General features: G+C 39.1%; 1 protein-coding gene across 3 annotated transcripts in view; it reads left to right on the forward strand.

Annotated features, from left to right (window-relative positions):
• Window positions 1-23,333, forward strand: part of kirrel3a (kirre like nephrin family adhesion molecule 3a) — a 99,016-nt gene that overhangs the window by 40,989 nt on the left and 34,694 nt on the right. For all 3 annotated transcript variants that reach the window (XM_058411052.1, XM_058411051.1, XM_058411053.1), the window contains exons 2-3: window positions 15,939-16,088; window positions 21,382-21,531. In XM_058411052.1, coding sequence (XP_058267035.1) covers window positions 15,939-16,088; window positions 21,382-21,531 — 300 coding nt within the window. The remainder of the gene's footprint in view (window positions 1-15,938; window positions 16,089-21,381; window positions 21,532-23,333) is intronic.

Genomic DNA, 23,333 nt, shown 5'->3' on the forward strand with positions numbered 1-23,333 from the left:
ACGTCTAGTATTTTATCACACTGCTAATTTTCGGTTAGTTTAGCGTTCTCTTCTATACAATATGAAGGATAAGCTGACCGAGCACTCGGCAGTACAATTTGCATTTTATTTGTTTAGTCCTCAGAACAAGCATTGAAAGATCCTGGACCTAATTAGTATGCTTCGTAAGACGTAATAATAATTCGATCGAAATCTAATTAAGTAGGTTCTTGATATCGAGTAGTCTCTCTGTCTCGGTTTCTATCCAGTGACTGAATTGCACAGTGTCATTAAAATGTTTCTTGAGTATCTAGTCGAGACAGACTGCATGTCTGTCCAGCGTCCTCCTCTGCATTTGCTTGATATGATTATTCATCCTGACACCTCGTCCCTCTGGCTCTTCTCTCTGACCTCCCCGTTCTGCCCCTCTGTGCCGTGTGAGAGTGTATTATAGCTGTGGCTTCGGTGCGTCGCTGCCCTGATCCTAATGCTGTGTGTCAGGCCTGGCACTCGTCTGTCTAAACTCATCCATCACACCACGACACTCTCGCAGTGAAACCTGCTCCTTCGCACATCTACGTCGACGAGCCGTGGACCCTGAACGCACTCGTGATGAGTTCAAGCACCGTCTACTATCTCACACACACACACACACTTTAACACAAACTCACCTGCCATATCTTTCAAATGAATGCATACAGTACAGAATTTATTAACTTTCTTTTTTTCTTTAGTGCAAACCTGAGAGAAGAAATTATACAGTAGTTACTTTCTTTGCTCTCCTTCTCTCTCTCACCTTATAGCATCTTCTCTCTCCATTCTTTTGTTTTAAGTCTTTCACATTCCAGGAGGATCCACATCAAGAAAGTCGCTTCAATTTTACCAAAGAGACTTTGTGATTCATTTCTCTCTATAGATAGGCTGAGATAAAGAAGTCTGTGGTATTTTACTCGAATCTTGTAGATTGGTATAAATGTGGATCAGCTTTTAAATTTTATCTCATTTTATACAACTGAGCATTAAGGGCCTTGCTCAGGGGCCCAGCAGTGGCAGCTTGGTGGACCTGTGATTCAAACTGTTTATCTGGTACTTGTTAATCACTTTTTAATATTATTCTGTTGACAAGGTCAGATTATGTTCAGAAGAAGAAGAAGAGTTATTACAATGGAATGCTTTTCTTCACATATCCCATCTGAGGAAGATGGGTCAGAGTGCAGGGGAAGATATGATAAAATGCCCCTGTAGCAAAGGGGGTTAAGGACCTTCCTCAATTGCCCAACACTGGTGATTTGGTGGCACTGGTGTTTGAACCCTGACCTTCCGATCAACAACCCAGAATGGTGGTAGCTTACAGGGTTAAGGGGTTCAAGCCCCAGCACTGCCAAGCTGTTAGGTCCTTGAGCAAGGCCCCCAACCACTTCCCCATTCCAGGGGTGCTGCATCATGGCTGACCCTGTGGTCTGACCCCAACCCTCCATGGATGGGATATACTTAACCACTTGAGCAACCTCTGTCCCAGCTACTGTCCCCAGCTACATTGACACTCATATCCAGTAACATTATTACCCTCTTTGAATTCCCAAAGTACCTCAATCACTGTTTTGGCAGTTCAAGGTTACTTGAAAATTTGAAGCGAAGTATCTGAGACTGTTTATCGATAATGTCTAGACGGCTGCCAGAGTAAAAGCAAAATCGTGAGTGAGTGAGTGAGTAATGCCTCTTCATTTGGGTTAATATAGTAATCACTTCTGTTTATAGCAAGTGTATAATGAAGAGAGTGATGCAAACCAGAGGTCAAGACATACTCAAAAATAGCATGAAAATGAGAATCATTGTGAAGGTTCTCACAAGAAAAACGAGATAATACATACAAGAGTCATTAAATACAAACACAAACTGTTTTTGTAGTGCAGTATGTGTCAAAAAAGAGCCATCTTTTGTTATTTAATGAATAAAAAATGTATAATCAGTAATATAAAAGGAGAAGTTTGGAAGAAGTCTTCAGTGTCTGCACTTTCTAATAGTCATTTCTCTGACGGAACGCTTGTGTGTAGGTGTTTTAACATATTTTCTGCTGTCGCTCTTGAATAAATGAAGAAATTACATTTGCAAGGCAGCAAGATCAACTCCGAAGGAAATTCGTCAGTGGCTCATTCCCCTGAGAGCATTGGCCACTTTGGTCACAGTTGTGAAAGATTAGAGAAGCTAACATGCTGACTCAGTGTGTAACTTTGGGATGAATTATACAAAGAAATGTAGCTCAATACTTAAAAACCTGCAAGATCAATGCTTCCCTGTTGAGTCCGATCCCGAATAACAGCAAGCATCCAGTAATAAATAAAATCCATCTTCAGTACTGAACTTACTCCAGTACTCATTTCATCCATGGCAGAAATAAAAGAACTTGTTTTCAGAGGACCTGAATGTTCCTGGTGGGACGAGACTCAGTTCTGTGACATTGTATGAGGTTGAATCAAATCCATTCGTCCCTTCGGTCATTCAGGATGTTGCCTGTCGCTTAGAGCAGTGGCCTGAAAAATGGCTCTGATGTTGCTGGAGAAAAGCAAATTTGCGGGTTTCTTCCATGTTTGGCTCTGGTTCCTGTTGATCATGTCAGCAGATGGAGCTGTAAAGCTCATACAGAATGTATGGAAGCTGCAGAACATTTTCAATATAGTCCTTTTACATATGGTATATGTACACAAGGTTTTTGCGGGAAACCACCAGCCGCCTGTCTGCTTTAGTGAAGATGCAGACACTTGCTTCATCCCAAAATGTTTGTTTTATTCAGACCAGGACAGAACATTTTGCTCTACACTTTTCCCCATCAACAACAAAAACTCTGTGCACATGCCTCAATATTGTGGAATTTCTCCATGACTCCATTATTTGCTTTTCATTTACTCACGTCTCTTGTACTTGGCCCCACCTGTCCTGCGGTGTTGCAGATTTATTTTTGCATCTTATTTACCGTTCCGTGCAACATCTGCCATGCTTTCACAAATCTTTGCCATGTCTATGAGACATTAATGAAAGTGATCAGGTCCTATACAGCCCCTCAGGTAGTGACACTGGTTTAATTGCATGTCTTGTGCTTTGTCCCATCTGTTCACCGTTTTTGCTTCTTTAACAAGCCTTTATTTAATCTTCCTATTCTTTACTTCTTAAGAAGTTGCTTTAACAAATACTGTGAAGCAGAATGAGTAGTGTGAGCGATGCTTGGAATGTGCATGCTAATGGCTAATGCGTATGATACCAAAGCCTAAATAAGTTCTTACAGATGCACACTGCTTGCGAAAACCTTTGCTACATCCATTTCCAATAAGTTTCTGATCACAAATCTGTTTTTTTTTTTTCATTACACATCTAGACTGTGTTCACAGTATACAGGAAGGCATAGTTCAATCTCTATTATGAATAGACCCATAAAAATATGTAAAATATTTCTGTAATAGTCCTCCTTTAATTATACAGTGGACTGCAGTGGCAATATATCTCACATCCCTGTGCTAACACTTTAATTAAAACTGTCTATAGATATAAATCCATAGCGCAGAGCCACCAGCTAAACTGGAACTGTGTTCAAATTACTTTAAACATACACAAGAGCAGTAACAACCTTGATTTAGTAGATATTGTTAGATATTAGTGCTTTTAATGTGATTTAATCATTTTCATGTTCATTAAGCTGCCATTAAATCAGACCAAAATCAAGCCTCTGGTTCTGCTAGTTATTTGTTCTGCTAGTTAAGTTGTGATTTCTGATAGCAGATTTGGATTGTATAAGCAGTTTTGCCGTTAGATATCTGGTATCCGATTAAAGATTCCAACCTACTGACAAGTTTAAACAGAGCTGTTGTCACCGATATGATCAACAGTTAGTACTGACCCGTCAAGGATCTCCTGACTCAGTTCCCCAGCAATTAAAAGAAATTATAAAGAATTATCCAGGATTTGAGCTGCAGTGTGTCTTGACATATAAGGAAAACAAATCGACTGGAGCACAAGCAGCATCTCGTTCTCAGTACGGCCATTATCAATATTAACTATTAGCAATCCTTGTAGCCATGTTAAAGTTTTTACCTGTTTGGGGCAGTGGTAGCTCAAGTAGTTAAGGCTCTGGGTTGTTGATCGGAAGAAGCCCCAGCACCACCAAGCTGCCACCATTGGGCCCTTGAGCAAGGGGTGCTGCATCATGGCTGACCCTGTGCTCTGACCCCAACCCTCTAAAGATGGGAAATGTGTAGAAAGAATTTCACTGTGCTGTAAGGTATACATGTATAGAGTAACTTAATATTCTCAGATTGGGAGGAAGAATAATGATGATGATTTCCAACAGAAGTTCATTACTAGCTCTTGTATTTTCTGAACTCCTTTCCATTTTGATTTTTTTTCACTCTTAAGTATGTCAAGAATGTTGTAAAAGGAGGAGATTACAGCGTATCAGCTGGCTCCTTTCCAAAGTCGTAATCCATTTAGAGCACCAACGGGTGCGAAATTGAATAATATTCCTCTGATGGTTCATGTAGATACTGCTGATACTGTCAAACATGCCTTTATTGCATTTGTACAAGGCTGTCGGTGTTAAGAAGAAGGAAATTAGACGTCTCACGACCGCACTGCTTATACTTAAATGGAGCTTAAAGCGGCTGTTGCTCAGCAGGCTTGAAGCAGGAGTCACTTTTGCTTCGCCGTATCAACCGTCGGTAGAATTGGTGCTTCTAAAGCTTTCTCACCCAGAACGGACTCTTTTTTTTTTTTTTGCTGAAAATCCTTCTAAAGGAGAAAAACAGCCATGCTCTGCTCTGAGTATCTCCTGCATACTATGTTTGTGAGGCTTTTACATCCCCACACCTTTAAATTGTCCCATTTAGCTTGGCAGCTAATTTATCTGGCTTTGCAGCCAATGAACCTGTTGTTTTCTATTAAAAAGAAAAAGTGTTCGTTATTTTAGAATTTATCTTAACCACAAGCTATTTACACCCTGCATGATGAGCCCATTGCTTATGGGTTTTATGTCTTGCTTTGGTTTTTCAAAAATTTGATTCGCAGATCTGCGAGTAGACACTGGAGCCAAACCGAGCCTCTATCATTTCCTTCACACCTCCGGATCTCTCGCCGAGACAGATCTGGCATGTGAAAATTAATGAAAGCCAGAACGCTGAAGCAAATTCTGATCATTTTACCTTCTCCAGATGAGAACATGAAATAGTTGTGTTATTAACTGTCAACTAAAACATCTCCCACTGGGACAACCAGCAACCTTGAACCCCCCCTGATTCCAACTTTATTACTTTATTTATGAGTTTAGAAAAACCCAAGCTTTCACTCTGGCTCTTTATCTGAATATTACTTCAGGAAATGATCTCCTGTTACTTATTAACTCGAAGAGAATAATGCTTAATGTCTTTATACAGAACCTGCAGCTCTTTGACATAATTAACACCGAGGGATGAAAACAGCTTGATGTTGTCAGGAATCACTGGGACAGTTCCCTGCCAGACCAATGGAGGGGGTGCTGGCAGGTGAATTGGGGGGAGTCTGCTTTACTGTTTGTTTTCCCTTGTACTTTGTGCCACGCCCTTCCTATTGTTCTGCCTTCCCGCCTTGTCACCTGTTTCCCATTTACCTTGATGTGTTGCCATATATATATATATATATATATATATATATATATATATATATATATATATATATATATATGAGCCCTTGTGTGCCTGTCTTTGCCAGTCATTGTTTGTTTGGTCATTTTTCTACGTTTGCCGGTCCGTATGACGGACCATTCATGTTTTAATTATGTTTAGTTTTGTGTTTAGTCCTGTCTTCCCCCTGTGAATATAGCAGCGCTTTGTTTAATCCTGCCCATGGGTCTGTCTTTCCATGGCATGTGGGTGCACACAGTTACCACAGAGATTCGAGCTACGAGGTGCAGGGAACCTGGATGTTACAGATCTATTTAAACCAAGCGCGTGTCAGATGTATGTTTTCTAGATGTATAGCACGGCAGCTGTTCAAGTGTTTCAGAACTGGGACAGCAAAATCTTTTTTGAGTGGGAGCGAGATGGCAGAGGAAGCTTGCAGAGTTTGACAGAATTGATTATGACGTGATTGCCAGGCTGTTGAGCCCGAGCTAATCACCAAAATGTGTGTGTCTAATTGCTGACTTTCAGAGGCCCTGATAGCAATCACAAGGCTGCAGCTGAATGAAAGATTGAGCTGTGATTTCTGTCTGTCACTGAAGTTTATTTAGGCATGAAGGCTAGCAGAACAACTAGGCAGAAAGAAGAAAAAGCACATGTATGACTAGCCACTTAGCATCAGGGAAGAAAACTTTTTGTGCATCTGAAGCGGAGTTGATCGTTTTCCTGTAACAGAACATCCCAGTGTGATCTATTTGTCTTGTACCACAGCAATATGATGTACATTTTATTCATTTGTAGTTATATTTAATGTTAAGGAGAAACGTCTGAAAAAAAAAGAAGTTAGTTCCTGTTCTCAATTCAATTATAGAAGCTATAAAACGTTAAACTTTAGTAAAAAATAAAATGACTGTTCTCCTTCCAAACTTATATAGTAATAGCTATATAGTATTTAGTAAAAGCTGTTACTATAGAAACGACAAACGCTTGTTGAATCTGATGCTTGAGCCTCATCCTCGGCACTATCGTATCTTTGTTCCTCGTTATCTACACCTCCTCCGTTGGACCGGTGAGTGAGATCCAGAGTGAGATTTTCCGAGATGGACGGAGAGACTGAGCAGCGGGTGTTTGCGGATTCCTCGTGCCCTCCCACGTCGCAGCGGATTGTTTACATGGATGAAGCCAGGGGCGCTGCCAAGCACGGTTCACTGCAGCTCAACTAGCGTGGTTATGACACTGCATGTCATGCTCCTGCTCTCAGTGTGTGTGTGATTGTTTATGTGTGTATGTGTGTGTGTCTAAGACTCGAACTTCCGCACCGATTGACATTTCCATTACTTGCGCTCTTGTGCCTCCGTGCGAGTAATGTAACACCTTGCAAGGTTAAGGTTCTCCAGGATTACAACCATACCATGAAGCACGAAGCCTTGTGAGTGTGTTAGCAGAGGAAACTGTTTATTAATCATCATTATAAACATATCCTATTTAACAACATCTAAGATTTATTTTATAACTCAATTCTCATTCAGTTTAAACCTCCTTTCTCTATATGTTTCTGATGACAGACATATATACATGAAGAGAAAGATGCAGTGGTGCTTAGTTCTTCCAGAAGTCTCACCTACAGATCAGCTTCCAGATCTATGCTAATATGACCCTTGGTGCCATCGCACTTATCGTCTTGTTCTGTAGAATACAAACTAGCTGTACCTTAGAGGAAATGTGTATTATAGATTCAGTGAATTCTGGGACTTGGAATCCACCAACGGTGCAAATAGTGCATGAGAAAAGAAGCTATTGGTCTTTTATTTTGAGAAGCAAGTGTTATCCCTGATTTGGAATTACAGTTTTTTTCTCTCCAAAATATATTGTAAATGTGCTAGCATTAATAATATATAATGGTAACAATACTTATACAGCACCAAGCAACAAATTTGCACCATCAAGCTAAGCACCCATCCTGGAAGAAACCAGGAATCAAATCAGACCTACACTGTACTGCTGCCTGATTTTGCTCTAAATGAAGACACTTCTCAAGAGAAAGCATGAGAATGATGGGTGTGACAAGCAAGGCTTAGCATAAAGAGATCTGTTTTCTCTGGCAAAGCTTTCTCCAAGCACTTCTTCACATCCACCCCCCATCCACCACACACTTTGTATCTGCTGCTACAGAGACTAAGCTGGAGCCAGATGATGATAGGGAAGTGCTTTGCCAGGACATTATTCATGATAAGGTCAGCCTGTCAGCTCAGGAGTACACCGTAATCCTCACTGACTTGACCTTTCCACCACATATTAGGTCCATTAGTTCAGCCAGGAGAGCGAGCTGTCAGCGAGGAGCAGGTCACTCGTCCATACAGGGGCAAATCGTATGCGAGACCCTTTAGGCAGTGGCTTCCCCAAGCATGAGTAATTCAGTCCGACTCATTCCTCATCGCTTTTCAGCCCACAGGTGAAGCCCCACATGTTGGCGCGTGAATCAAAAGCTAAGCCGAGCATGTGGTGGAGGTGTGAAGTGAAGCAGTGCTTCAAATCTGAACAAATCAGATTCAAATTTGTGGAAAGGAAGTATAGATCAGGGCTTTGAATGAAATCCGTGGCTTTCTGTAAGTGCTTTGTCCTTCTCAGGGGTTGCTGGATCCAGAGCCTGTCCCAGGAACACTGGGGTGTGGTTGAAATATACCCTTGATCAGATTTCAGTGCATTTACATACACACACCCACACCTTTATAGTCGGCTTGGGTTGGGTTGGCTTAGGCTTTGGGAAATTGAACATGAAGCAACACTCTTATACAGTACATCAACCTTCCATGGTTACGCCAGTTTAGGATTGACCCAGTGAACTTTGAGCTCTGACATGACTCACAGATCTACTCCACCAAACATCATCAACATATTGCACCAGTTCAACATCCTCCATATAAGACAACATATGGCAAAGTGTGACTTCTGTCATCTTTGAAGATGCCGATGACATCTTGATGAAGGGTCCTGCATTCTCTCATTTACATCAACAATCAGTGTGAAACCAACAACAATGGACTGAGGATATTTTTTATTTCCATTTTATTACACCACTAAGATTTCTGCATCTGTTAGTCCCATGAATTTCATATCACACACTGACCTCATATTGGTGGATTTTAGACAAGAATGGTATCAGCGCTGAAACTTTGTTCAGTTATTTTTGGTCACAAAGGCACTAAAATCAGCTGCCAATAACATGATTGTGCCACATTGTACACTCCAGGATATCACGAGCGTCAGTTATCTTCTGATAATAAGTATCGTATTTATTTTAAGTAAAAAAAAACAATGTGCACATTTACACATCAGTTTTGTCTTTGTTTCTTTCTGCTGCCAAATATAAACCTCCGTAACATCAATGCAACATTAAGCTGAGAGGAAGTGAGTAATTTCGAGTTGCCTGTCGCTGTGAGAAATGCCTCGTTAAATAATGTAGCATTTTGTTATGAGTTTATGCTGAATTGTAATGCAAACGGGAAAAAAAAGGCAGCCGCTGATCGGGTTCCTGCGCCGCAGCGCGTGCTCCCAGATCCCTTTTCTAATTAGCCGTGCTGGAGTGTGTTGTGCGCTGCCTGTGTGGGACTGACGCCTGCACAACAGTGTTAATGAGATTGGAACGTTGTGCGCTGCTTATTGTTGTGCAGCTTTTTCTTTTTTTTTTTAAATGTCCATAGCTGCAATTATCAGTTGTCATCCTGTAGACATACATAACAGTTGCCATTTTCATTGGGTTTAAAGAAGCAATTTGCATTTTGCCTTGACACCTTTGAAAGAAACAGTTCTGTATAGAACTATAATTGTTCTATTGCTTTATATACGGAACCACAGAATGGTTCTTTTTTTTTTTATAAGGGTTCAATAGAAAATCCAGTGTGGATTGAGTCATTTACAGCTTATTTAATTATTATTGTTATCATAAGAAAGAAAGATAAGAAAATATAGCGAATTCAAACACAGTATTCATTTATTTAAACAAAAACAACATTGTGTTATACAAAAAATTGTCTCGATAACAATGGAACTCCTTCATATACAAGTCACTTTAAAACATCTGGCAGTGTAACCTTCTTAGAGAAAAAAAAACTTCAAAAGTAATGGAACTCATTCCACCTCATTTCTTTGAATTATAGAACTGATTTATTAAAGCTTCATCACACTTTCCCCGAGGGAACCTTTTTATAGGAAAAGGTACAGAACCCCAGGGTTCTACATCGAACCCCAAAGGAACCTTTTCCCTTGTTATCGTCAGTATAAAGAATCTATTTATCTCTCTGTTAACACAGTTATTCTGATGAGTTGTAAGTTGTTGTGTACATGTTGAGAATCTTGGGATTACCCATGAAGCACCACTGTAGCCCTAGGCAGCTCGGAAACTGAGAGGCAGCTTGGAAAGACAAGCAAAAAGCAGGAGGCCTGGAGTTTACCTGCAACGTTATGCTCCCTCGACAGTAACTGTGCTGGAGGGGGTTTGAGAAGAAAAAAAACTCTGGAGAAGTGATGAAAAAAAGGCAACAGCAGGAGTGAAGCGTGAAAGTCTATATTGCAGATCCACACATCTGGATAATCTATCAATATATAAACACACTGATTGTTTTTGAGGTGTATGGAAATCTAATTAGATTCTCCAAGTAAAAGTATTGGCACCCCACACTGTCTTCCTATAACAGCTCACAAACAAGTATGATGATGCAACACCTTCCAGGCAATCTGAATGGAGACTTTTTCGGTTCTAGATTCTTTTTCTGAATTGTGTATGGACTACACTGAGCTCACACCTTTCACAGGTGTAGAAAATGAGGTCATTGTTGCCCCGGCCCTCAGGTAGAAGCAGCATGACAGCAAATAGCTGATGACCATTGAACCTTTTTGTCCGCAAGCTTCAATACGAGTCACCGGGAAAAATAAAAGCTAATCAGCAGCATGGCTGCTCGTGGTCGATGAAGAGAAGCTGTTGGTGTGGAGGGATGTGTTCTATTCGCCTGAACAAGATTAGGGCTGTGTAGTGGAGATGATGATGAAATCAGTCATGTGTTGCCAGCTCCATCATAAGGGCTGATGGGAAATATTATAGTGTGGCTATTACAAAAGATTGCAAATGAAAAAACAACAGTACCTTGAGTCTTGAATATTTCTAATATTGATCAAATTGACTGTTGCTGTTTTGGCTAATTTACTAAATAACATCAAGCAAAGAGCACAGAAGCCATGAATATGAGTCAACGATATGAGAGTTAATCACTTCCTTTTTTTGTGCCCTGTGTTGTCACTTAATAAATGATTTGTCTCCAGAAGACAAACTTTCTCGGATCATTCTTGAGCAAAAGATCTTTCTCCATGCGAGACCACCGTAGATTTTCACCATTTTATCATCCTATAAGAATCACGCAGCACTGTAGTCGGAGATCATTAGTGGCTTAGTCGCTGTTTCTTTTCTCTCAGAACCTCTCAGCTTCCTCACTCGCTCGTGTTTGCTGCTGAATTGTTTATCGAGAAAGCAAACTCTGAATCCTGCCACAGTCAGTAACAATGAACACGTAGGAGTCGGGCGTTGTGAAGGACTTCGCTGTCTTTCTGTCTCTGAAACTTCTCTCAGGAAGTCCTACACTGAATACTGTACCTATCTTCTACTTCTAGTGCATTTTGATTGGTCAGGGATTTTTGAAAATGATTGTTTTACGAAAATAGCGAATCGCTGCATTATCATAGGAATAAAACACTAGGGACAGCTTCATCAAACTGTTATTGATGATTTAATTATTTTTTTAATTTCTTAACTTCATGTTTTTCAGATCAGACTCTGTAGTATTTTTTTTCTTTCAGATTTACAACATTAATTAACACGCTGTATTTTTTTTTTGTATTTTTTTGTTTCATTTCTAAAAAAAGACCTTTGTCTTTTATAGTAGCACACAACACAACAGCTTTCAACACAACAAGACGTTGTGTTCTCTTTTTTTCTTACAGTGTTTCAGGGTCAGGAAAACATTTAGTCAGAGGAAATGTTTTCAAACATTTACAGGAAATCATGGCTGGAACTTTTCAAAGATAATAGGAGCCTGCAATAAAGGACTTTTTTCAGACTCGCAGAGTGGGTTTTTTGTCCACGTTGCATTGTGTGGCTTTTACTTAATAAAAATTTCATCAGTTGCCATTGATATTTAAAAAAAAAATCATAGAAAATTGGTAGCTTGACACAAAACCGTCCAGGAGTTTGAATTGAAGTTCAAAACCCAATACAATAAAATAGAGATATGTGTTATTCTGCCTGACAAACAAACAAGGTCACACACACACAAAGTAAAATTGAAGAGCTACTTGTGGTAAAAAAAAAATAATAATACATTTTTTTACTGTTTAGCTGAAGAATTGCATTATGGTAATTAAAAAAAACTTGTATTAAAAACAGTAAAAGGAGCAGCTTCTCCAGCGCAGTGCAGCTCACTGCAGTGTTCTGTGGGTGATTAATAGTTGGCTCCGTCTCAGGTTTTAATGGAGAATCCACTATCTTGCTCCTTTTGGACATCTGCGTTTAATAACAATGAAAGCTTCAGGACAGGAAAGTCTTCCATTACTTTTTGTGTGGTATTTGTCTGTAGGTTTTTTCAGATGTCTTGCATGTGCCGAATTTTTTTCTAAGACGCTTTAGCGTATCTTAATCCTAACCGTATCACCTACCCCAACCCTAAACCTAACCCTATCCTCAACCATAAACCTAACACTACCCTCAACCCATAACCCATAACACTATTTCCAACCCTATAGACTCCTAAAACACCCCTAGCCTCAAACCTATACCTACCCCCCACTCCCATCCCCAAACCTTCCCCTACCCCAACTCTAAACCTAACTCTATCTTCAACAATAAACCTTCCCCTACCCCCGAACCCTGAACCTAACCCTACCCTCAAAATAAACTGCCCCTACCCCATCCCTAAACTTTTCCCTACCCAAACTCTACCCTTTAACCCAAACCTTCCCCTAACCGTAACATTACCTACAACTCCAGGATCTAACCCTCTACCCTCAAACCTATACCTACATCTAACCCTAATTCCCAAACCTGCTAATCCTACCCACAACCCCACCCCTACTCCTAAGAGCCCAGGTCTAGTCAAAGAGACCACAAAGACTGAAGTGTACGTTTAAAGGACACGCTCAAGCCCATGGAGATAATGCTCAAGACTAAATTGAAGAGAAAAAAAACAGAAAAAGATGAACAGTGACAAAAAGATGACAAGTGAGCAAAGGACAGACACACGATGAGTGAACAAAATTCACACTGGGTCGGTTGATTTTAAATGACAAAATCATGTATCTTTCATCACATGATCAGGGTAAAGTAGGAATAAATCCCACATTGTTCATGTGGACAGGATACATTTATTTTCGTAAGTGTGGGTGGGGCTTTAGTTGCATGCTGAGTTCCAATTTCTTATCCTTAATCTTAATTATCATGAAAGATGCGTCTGATTGCCATGAAGTTAATTATCAGCATGCCAAGTATGGACTTGTGTAACATGAGCAGATGGAGTCCAAACATGGCACCAAGTTTGCAGCAGCTCGCTAGTCTTGTTGTCTTGTTCCTCTTTTCCCCAGCGAGGCGTCTTTCTGTTCGACTTCTTTTTAAAGCTTTAACACCTAAACAGCAGATGAGCAGATGTCTGTCTTTACTGGAATTATCCCGTCATCACCCAGAGACACTCTAGTCGATTTCCCTTATCAGCCCACTGTAATGATTCTCCTCATGCTCGCTCTTTAAATCCCTGGAAAATGAAACGTGTTAAGCAAAGCGATTACCTTACGAGTATTTGGATTTGTCTTAATTAATTCATTTGTGGAAAGAGCACACCTCAGATCCTCGGATGAGTCGTGATAATGTTGTTTCTACAAACTAGCAAACTTTCCCAGCCTAAAAATTTCAGCCGCTATACAAAGAGCAAATCAGCGATCGTTAAGTGCAGGTGCAGGAAATGAGGCTTTTGTGAATGCAATAAGAAAATTCATTTGTTTAGATTTGACTTGGACCCACAGGGAAGTGGTGTGCAGAATGTCAGGACATAACGAGGTGGTTCATCCATCCAGTTGAAGCTCCTGCTAGAAGCGGACGTTCATTTATTTGAGAGACACATTTTTTGCTTCCTGGTTATTTTAAGGCTAAAGGACAGAGGTTTTGTGTTGAACTGTTATGTAAATCATCTTTCTTTTTTTTGATTATTTTTTATGCATGAGCTATGAAGAAAAATTCAATTCTCACCTTGATTAAGTCATGATTTAGCTCTGTGATGTGTGAAAAATAATCTATTTTTTTTATTTTCATTAGTTTACTATTTTAGTTGATTACTTTACTATTATAGTCAATTATAAGTTATAAATTCAATAAAAATATAGACATTAATGAATAAATTTCTTGTTATTTACTGAGTTTTTTTTTTTTCAACTTTGAGCTAGAGGGTTTTTTTATGGACTATATCCCAGGAATACTGGGTTAAGGTGAGGAAGACTTTTTCAGGTAACTGTAAGACTTTCTCACAGTTACTATAGGGGAAATCACCAATCCGCCTCTTTTTAAGGAAGAGGAAGACTGCAGATGAAAGTGGGAGAGAAGAACTCAGAGATGTTCCTGCTTTCCCTGTGATTAATTTCATTCGAAGCTCAGATCTGCATCAACGCTCTGGATTAACACCCCAGGGCATGATTGCAGTGGCTCTTTGGCAGGATCCTGGACTGGTGCCACCATCATCCGGTATTTCATCATATGTGCCATAACTTCTGTTTGTATTGATCTTTCGCTTTGACAAATTCTCTTGACAAAATTTCTGCAGCTCTAACAAGCCAGGAGGATCATCTTGGATTCCCTAATATCATATAGTATCATGTTTACTAGTCCACCATTGATGTTCTGATGCTTCCTGATCATTTCCTAAGGACATGACCTTCATGTTCAACTGTATGAAACTTGACCATTAGCATTGGAATTATCTAGAATATGAACCTTGCCATTAATTATGTCATCTTACATCCTTGCACTAAAACGGAAGAACATTCCCAAATTAAGGTTAGAATAAGAGAAAAAATCTGGAGGGTTAGTGGTATTCTTTATTTATTTATTTTTTTTAATTAAAATATCACTTGTTGAATACTGGTGAATTTGCCTTGAATGCAGGAATGAAAATGAATCATCTTCAGCGGTTATAAATAAACCCGGAGACGTCTGAGTCTCTTTCTGTCGTCTGGCTTTCTTTATCTTCTCCGCTTTCTGGAAGAAGTCCTCATACACCCCTGCTTATGTTTTAGCAGACACAGTGACAGGTTGTTATATAAGCTAAACCGTGGTAAAGATGCGCTAGTTAAATGACAGTTCAAAGGGTAAGAGAAGTTTCTCGTTGCCAATTAGACGATCAGTCGAGGTTCACGTTAGCGATTCTCTTCGTATGAAACGCTGAAATGTAGCCAAAGAACTTTTTCTCCTCCTGAGCAAACTGGATGTTCATGAGCTCCGTATTTCTTGTGTAAAACGCTCCTCCGGTTTAATCGTTTACGTTAAATTTGCTTAAATAAAATATAACCGTCGTCCCATGGACATTCTTCAGAAGCAATATGAGGGCTAGAGTTTATTGAATTTAAGACAAACTCTACCAAAAGAATCCCCTGAGAACCAAAAATACAGAAAGTTGTCTGCTTTCACTTTAAAGACAGGAAAAAAAATGGAAGAAGAGAGGCTGAGAGGGGAAAGGACGAGCCTCTCTGGTAAACAGGAGACAAAGTCTGCTTGAGATGTCAATATGATGTTCCGAAACAGCAAAGAATGTGTTTACAGAGCAAACGCTTCTCTACTGTTTCCTGCGCAGAAGCTTGCTGTCCCTCCTTTCTGCTTTAATGAGATAACACTTCACACACACACGGTGCACGCTGGGGTAGAAGGGGATTAACACCTGCAATTGCCACCTTGCACAAATGTTTACCTGAAAGAGCAGGTTCAGTATTTCACAACTCATCTTAAGTTCTATGCTGTGAGATGATCTGACGGTGTTGTGTTTTCGGAAGATATGGCGTATTACGTTACGCTGCATCCCTAGTGGCTGCATCTGTAAGTGACAATTTTCGAGTCGTTTCCTGCTTTCAAAATGTTCGGTGACGTGGATTGCAGAAAAAACAGGAAAAAAAGTGTTGCTTTGCTCATATTTTGTAATTGGAGTGTGACTGTGTGTGTTTGTGTGTGTGAGCTCTTCTTATATCCTCTGCTCAACTCATGAAATGCTCATACCGCTATTTTTTTCCTCTTCTCTCTCTCAGGATCCTGCGCCGTGTTCATTCAGCAGCCTCATGACATGGTTGTGGTTGCAGGGCAGCCTGTGACGCTACCGTGTGCCATCACCGGATACCACGGCATGGTCCTGTGGGTCAAAGATGGCCTTGCTCTTGGGGTGAACCGAGACATGTCAGGTCGGTGACATGAGTGTTTTTATGTAACATGTAATTTGTCTCCAAGAGAATCAAATATCATGGTGTATATAGTTAAGGAAGAAAACAGCTTGCAAAAAATAAAAGTAAAATGAAATGATGTAATAATGTATGAAAGCTAAAGAGATTTTAGAGAGATTTCTAGAGAGATTTTATTGCACATTTGACTTTTTTTAGTTTCTAAAAAATTCCATTTGTATATTCTGTGTTTTTTTTATGTGACATTTGATTATTTGGTGTATTAAACAAACTGTGAAATGAAAGAGAATTAATTACACGCTTTGTGCACCATTGTATATTTAACCGTAATAAGGTTAGTTTCTCTAAAATCTATGGCTGTTGTTGGCTGATTTAAAAAAGAGTGTGTTAGTAAGGTGTGAACTGCATCTCTGGAATTCTACTAAAGACTCCCTGTGGTGTTTTAATGATGATGATGATGATGATGTTGATGATGATACAACGGATTTCCTAGCTCTCACTTGGGTGCTGAGTTTGAGCCTGAATTGCATAGCATATGAGTTACATCATTATTAACCTCAATAAACCTCTCAGTGAGCCATCATCAGGGTGGAGTCATCCTTGAAGAGGCCACGCCCATCAGGGTAGAAAAAGAAGCTTCACTTTAAGGGCACAAGAGCACTCAAGAGGAAAGAGTATTACACTGGAAAATAAAAAGTGCACCTTTGGTACCTTTAGTACCATGTGGAAAGGTTTACTTGATGATTGTATTATGTAACTAAATGTACGTTATAGCAAGGTTTCCAGCTTGTTTCTGAGAGTATGAATTTCTTATGAATTTTCCTCTCTAGCTGTTGAAGTGAGCAACATCTGCATTTCTAGTGTAATTTTAATTTATGCAGTAACCCAAATAAAGGCACAAAGAGCTTGCACATGTGTCCTGAACATCACTTCTGCACCTGTGAAGTACAATCCAGGTCAACGAGACCCATTTTTAATTATGACAAGCGGAACACGTAAACAACAGCAAGAGTTTCTCTTTTTAACCACAATATTTAGGAAGAACAGAGGAAAGCTCTGAAAGTTAACAAACTGCAAAGCTTTACTAATTCCCCACTCACACCTTTATACCACAAACAGAAATATATTTTCTTTAAAAAACAAAAAGGGCTTTTTTGACCCTGGTGGCCTCCCACATTATGGGGAGTTGGAAGGAGTTGCAAAGACGTAGTTGGAAACTGAGATAAAATAACAAGACAACAGAGAAAGGAACAAAGAATCGAGCACAAAGAAAGTGGAAGTGAAAAAGGAGAGAAGAAAAATGAGCAACGCTGAAGTACGGAAAAAATAGAACATTCCCAGATAGATCACTGTATCTTTCATTTTTTCACAATTTGGATTGTTTATTGACATAGGCATGATCAAGGTGAGGTTGGCGTGGACTTCTGAATTATTATCAGACTAGATTTGTTAAATTGTAAATGATTTTTACATGAATTTAGCAACAAATAGTTTGCTGCGTGTCTTGGATTGGTGGCAAATATGTTCTAGTATCAGTATACAATTTTATTTTATTTAATATAAAAATAAAATAACATTTATTTGAATTTAAACCAGAGAACAAGGCTTTTTTAAATCTTGTATAAGTCAATAAGATTGTTTATTTATTTGTTTATTTATTTATTTGTTTTTTATATATATAAATATTGTATTATTAATTGTACACATTTATACATTATCTAAAAATAATTTTGAATAAACTGAATCAATTTAAATTGAATTTAAAACAGAGAACAAGGCTTTTAAAACTTGTATAAGTCAATCAGTTCAAATTACAAAAATTATGTATGTATGTATGTATGTATTTATTTATTTGTTTTTGTTTGTTTTAATATACATTATCTAAATAATTGTGAAGTTTGTTTTTTTTTTATTTAATTTTCTAATTAAATAAATAATAAATAATAAATCCTTCATTAAACATAGCTCCTCTAAGGGCTCTACTGGAAAAAATCATAAAAATGACTGAAGCACAGCACACAGCATAATCTATTCAACAAACTTCCTTATCGTCATGGACTAGTCATTTTGTTAGCTGTACCATGTCTGTTGATGATCTGCTGGCTGGGAGAAACTTGTCCTGGCTGTGCGTGTTATTGATTTAAAGGCGCACTCTGGATGATGGAATAAGTGTCAGCTGCTGCGTTAGCTTTGCCGCAAATTTGTCTTTTTTAGCAGCGACCTTGGGCGGCGTTTAGTCATGGCCCGAGTTCTTTAATTGAGCCTCTAAGGGCTCGGCTCGTCCCATTCCACTCACTCTCTCTGCCTCACTCTAAGCCATGAAGGCATCCCCCCTGAGGTGGGTGTTTCATTGGATTGCACTATAAAGGTGCTGAGGGCTGAAATCCGACGCTTAGCCAAACACCGTGGGCTGCTCAATAACCGCTCCTGTGCAGCTGCTGCGCAGGATAAACACTTCTTCATTTCTGTGAGCAATCAATGGCGAGCTGGAGGGGCTTCCAAATCTTTAGCACTGTGCAGAATGTAGGCTGCTTAAAAAACATTCTCATTCCTCAATCCTCAGTCTTCATTACTGCCTTAAAGAAGATACCATGGGATCCGAAGCTTTTATTTATTTATTTATTTATTTATTTATTTATTTATTTATCTATCTATCTATCTATCTGGTTAGGATAAACCAGATTTGTCCCTATTATCATATGTCATCATTCTGGAAGTCCCTCAGTTAGCTATAGCTTGTTGACCATATTGGAATTTTGCACTTTTTTATGGTCAAATAATGGATGGAAAAAAACAGACAGAATAGATGCTGATATGAACAAAAAACATAATGAAGACAACCTGTCATTAAGTACAGATACTCTACTCTTCTCTGCCATGCTGAAAGTAGGACTTGGAAACTTTCCTGATCGTAATTACAACTTGACGGATTATTCATGTGGAACATCCTAGTGGGAAAGTCGGATTTACTATAAGCTCTGGTCAGCTGACCTAGATATTAGTAGCTAATGGTAATGTAGTGTAATAGAACATGTGACAAGCCAGTTATCTAGTTAAGTGTATTGTTATAGATGAAAAGAAATTAATTAGTGTATGATCTTAATGTATATCACATATGGTTGATGTGAGACCTTCCCATCGTAGCACAAGATAGCCATTATCTATATATTTATCCTTGAGCTGTGTGCATGAAGTAAGCAGGAGAGATAGTTGACAGCCCAACACCAAACTTAGTAAAACTAGTAAAACTGTTCTAGCATCACCATCATTTGAGTTATTAACTATTTCAATAAAAAAATACAATTATTATTATTATTATTATTATTATTATTATTGTTGTTGTTGTTGTTGTTGTTGTTGTTGTTAATAATCATCATCATTTATTTATTTATTTAAGAAATTTATTAAGTAGCAGAACTTTTTTGTTTTCTGTTTTTTGGACTATTTTTGTTACAAATAGTGTTGGCTATTGTAGCTACTGATTTGTCTGTTATTGTTTTAGTATTTTGGCTTATTCTCTCTTTAACGTTTGTGTTGTTTCTAACCAAACATTTATTTTTATTTTTATTTTTGTTCAAATAAAATGCTTAAAAAATTCACAACATTCTTAAACTCAACTCACCAAGCACCTGGAAATGAAGACGGGCTGAACTACTGATCATGCTGACACTCAGACGTCTTTCTTCTTTTAACTCCTCTTCTTATTCATCTATTCTTACTTTGATTATACTTCATCCCAGAAGCCGGTAGATCTAACGCTTAACCTGAAATACTTTTTGGAGGTTTATCCATGCATTTTTATCTCTGACTGTTCCTAAAAAGGAAAGTGAAAAATGACTATAATAGGGACCTAGTCGAAGAGGATGATGTTCTGCTTCAGTAATTTTTAAGCGGAATGGAGCCCCAGGACAGCAAATGATAAAAGTTAACTACATTGATTCTAGATGAGACCATCAGTGAAACAGTAAAGCTAATGGGATGTAGGAGTGCTTACTGCTCATTTCCACTGAATTAGCATGAATCAGTGGGCTAGCACCACCATACTGCAGTCCACCATCTTTAGCTCGGTTTGCCTTTGAGGCCCTCAGCGAAGAAAACGTCTGCATTAGTAGGTGATTGGATGACTTTGTAGTAGTGGAGGTTTACCTCTTAATGGAGGCCAGAGTCAGTCAAGTGTCGGATTGGATTGCTTCGTCACAAACTGTTAGCTTGACAAATATAAACCGAGGATCATTGGAATAGCACATTTACTAACAGTAGCAGACATGCCTCCCACCCAAATAAGATTTACACACACATAACAAAAACAAAAACAAAATAATTTTTAGATTGAATTAAGTATCACATGGATTCTTTGCCAAGCGGCTAAGCGAAGCTGAACATTACATTTTATTTTCATTCGTTATGCTTTCATAATTACACTTTTATACTAAACAATTTTATACTAACCTTTTTTCCACAATGCATTCAATAAACATTCCACTGACGGGTGAAGGTTGTTAATTTGAAATGTTAATTTGAATGTCTTTTTTTCTGTCAGAAGATTAAAAAACCTTTGCATATTGTATCCAGTTCCCATGAGTTCACCTTTTATCAATGCAGGTGTTAATAATGTGTTATAATTAAATTATAACCTGATGTTTCAACCTCTTGAATATACACAATGGCTACCATCCAACAATATGACTAATCAAATAGACCTGATATGGGTTTAAATTGTTATTGTGGTAAAACCTAACCTTCCAGGAGTGTTGATCGTCACTGGTATATGACATAGAGAATAGAGCAGGAAGTTGTTTCAAAGAATCAGGCCAATGGTGCAGGTGGCTGAAATAAGGCTCCTGTGGTCTTAATTTTGAGGGGCTGAACAACGTGGGATATACTCGGAGTAAAGCCACGATTCATCAGAAATTAGAGGAGCCAGTATAGATAGTTTGAATTCCCTGCATAGACACCCCGGTCAGATTCTGATAGAACTGTATCAGGAATGTCCCTCTTGACAGAGACCTCCAGGGCAGACTCAGGACTCCTGAACAGCTAATGCCCCACATTTATCTCAATGTCTGTGGATTCAGCTGAAGCTTTAATCCTAATCTATAGCCAGACATAGAGAAGTCAGGGAAAACCCTCTGATCTCAGCCTGTTTCCACCATGACACCCCCCATCCCCCCACCCCCAGGAAACCGAAAAGGAAATTAATGACTGAGTTGTACATTTGCATTCTCTTGCCTCATTGAAGTTTTTTTGTTGGTTAATGAGCAGGTTATGTTTAATGAAAAACCTCCTTGTTTTCCAGGCTATCCACGCTACGACGTAGTGGGTGATCACAGCAAAGGCGAGTACCATCTTCTGATCCAGAGGACAGAGCTTGCTGATGATGGAAGCTTTGAGTGTCAGGGCATCCAGGCTGGCATCAGGTCACGACCAGCTCGCCTCACTGTTCTAGGTCAGTATGATCACCCATACAATATGATGACATTTTCTGTAAGGACGTATAGGTTTATTTCTGGAAGGTGTCTCCAGTGGCAGTACTTTTGTAACAGTCATAGGTAAAGCTGTTCTGTTAAGTTCTCACATGGGAAAGTCTTATGACATGCTGCAGTGTTTGTATTATTAACTTGCAGAGAGGGACAGTGGTTGGCCTACCCTTGTAGAAAAGGTTCTCAATTCTCAATAAAATTGGCATGTAATTCTGTGCTCCAGCACCTAAAAGTGAGAAAAGTGTGTTCTTAAAGACCAAATGTTTTTGGTACTAATTGCAAAGCAGCTGCTAAGTAATCATTGGAATCAGATAAGCTTGAAACCCTCTCAAATCAGGGCTAATCAGCTGTAGTAAAAGACCTCAGTTATGTTTTCCATCTCCTGTGATTATCAATCAATGAGATTCCAATGCAAATGTCCACCTCCAGGCAGGCAAAACGAGGCCTAATTATCATTATTGATCCAACCTGCTTGTTAAAGCCATGATGGATTTCAGAGGTATCAGATCATTATTCTGGCTCATGAGCACCAAAGCTCCAGCCAAGCAATCTGAAGCTGCTTACTTAGAAGGAAGTGAAGATGTCAGTGATTGCAGGTGCATTAAAATGATTAATTATAGATGAGCAGGCAACCATTTGTTTTTATTCTTAACTTTCTTATGTTTTATTTATTTTTCACTGCTCCGTTGGCAGAAGAGACAAATCATCAGGTTCTCCTTGGGCATAGCCATTAGCCTGACATTTAATCCCGCACAGACTTCTGAAAAGTTGCATACAAAGCTGTGAGCCAAGCTCTCCCAGGGTAATGAAGTTAATGTATGGGTGGTGTCAGGATCCAGTGCAGTCTGTCACTTCATTCTCACCGAAGACAGCGAAGCATGACTGCAACTAAAGCCAGACAGTCTCCAATTGCTTTGTCTTTCTTATCCTTGACAGGCAAAGCTCAGAATTTGTAGTGCCTGGTTGGACCCTTGCAGGGGAAGGAACCTATTCTAGTATTCTATACCATGTGTACAATGTCTTCAACAGTGATTGTGCAAACACCAGTCCTAAGGCCACTGCTTCCTCATTTGATTTTGCATATTGACAGTTTGAGCTAGATATTAAGCTAAGTAATTTAACGAGGCATGTTGGCATGTTGTGGCAATGCAGCACTTTGTCTTGTAAACCCAAGCAAGGTTTTCCCACCCCCACTTGATTGTGATATGACTCCTGAACCTCCAAGCAAGAGGTAACTTGGGTAATCATGTATGCTTGGCTCATGAATAAGTTAAGAGCCAACGCAGGTAATTGATTCCTAAAGCAGGGATACCTCAGGCTAATTTGATCCCAATTATCACCTTCAGCTTCTATGCAAATCATGCCGAGAAAACCTTGGTCTTTCAAATGTCTTTGTTTAAAAGAGACATCAGAATGGTGGTTTTTTGGACAGAATTTCATTCTGATTCAGTCTTGACAAACATGCTTATCTTTGTTGAAGCTACCTAAATCTCCAACACTGTCTGAAATATTCTTGGGGCAAGAATTTGTTTAACAAGATATGGTACTCTGTCCAAATAAATTTTAATGATAAGAAATGTAAATTCTTTGGGGTATTTTCCAGCGAATGAGTTATTTGCTTACTTGCTTGTCTTCCTTGTCTTCCTGAGATAATCACTGAGTTGAGCTGGAACGCCAGCTTTGGGAAAGACTGTCAGCAAGCAAACTTTTTTTTTCCATTTTTAGGCGAGCAGCAAGCCAATATTTGCAGCTTTCGCCAAACAATCCT

Source organism: Hemibagrus wyckioides, linkage group LG16, assembly GCF_019097595.1.
Source record: "Hemibagrus wyckioides isolate EC202008001 linkage group LG16, SWU_Hwy_1.0, whole genome shotgun sequence".
NCBI lineage: Eukaryota > Metazoa > Chordata > Actinopteri > Siluriformes > Bagridae > Hemibagrus > Hemibagrus wyckioides.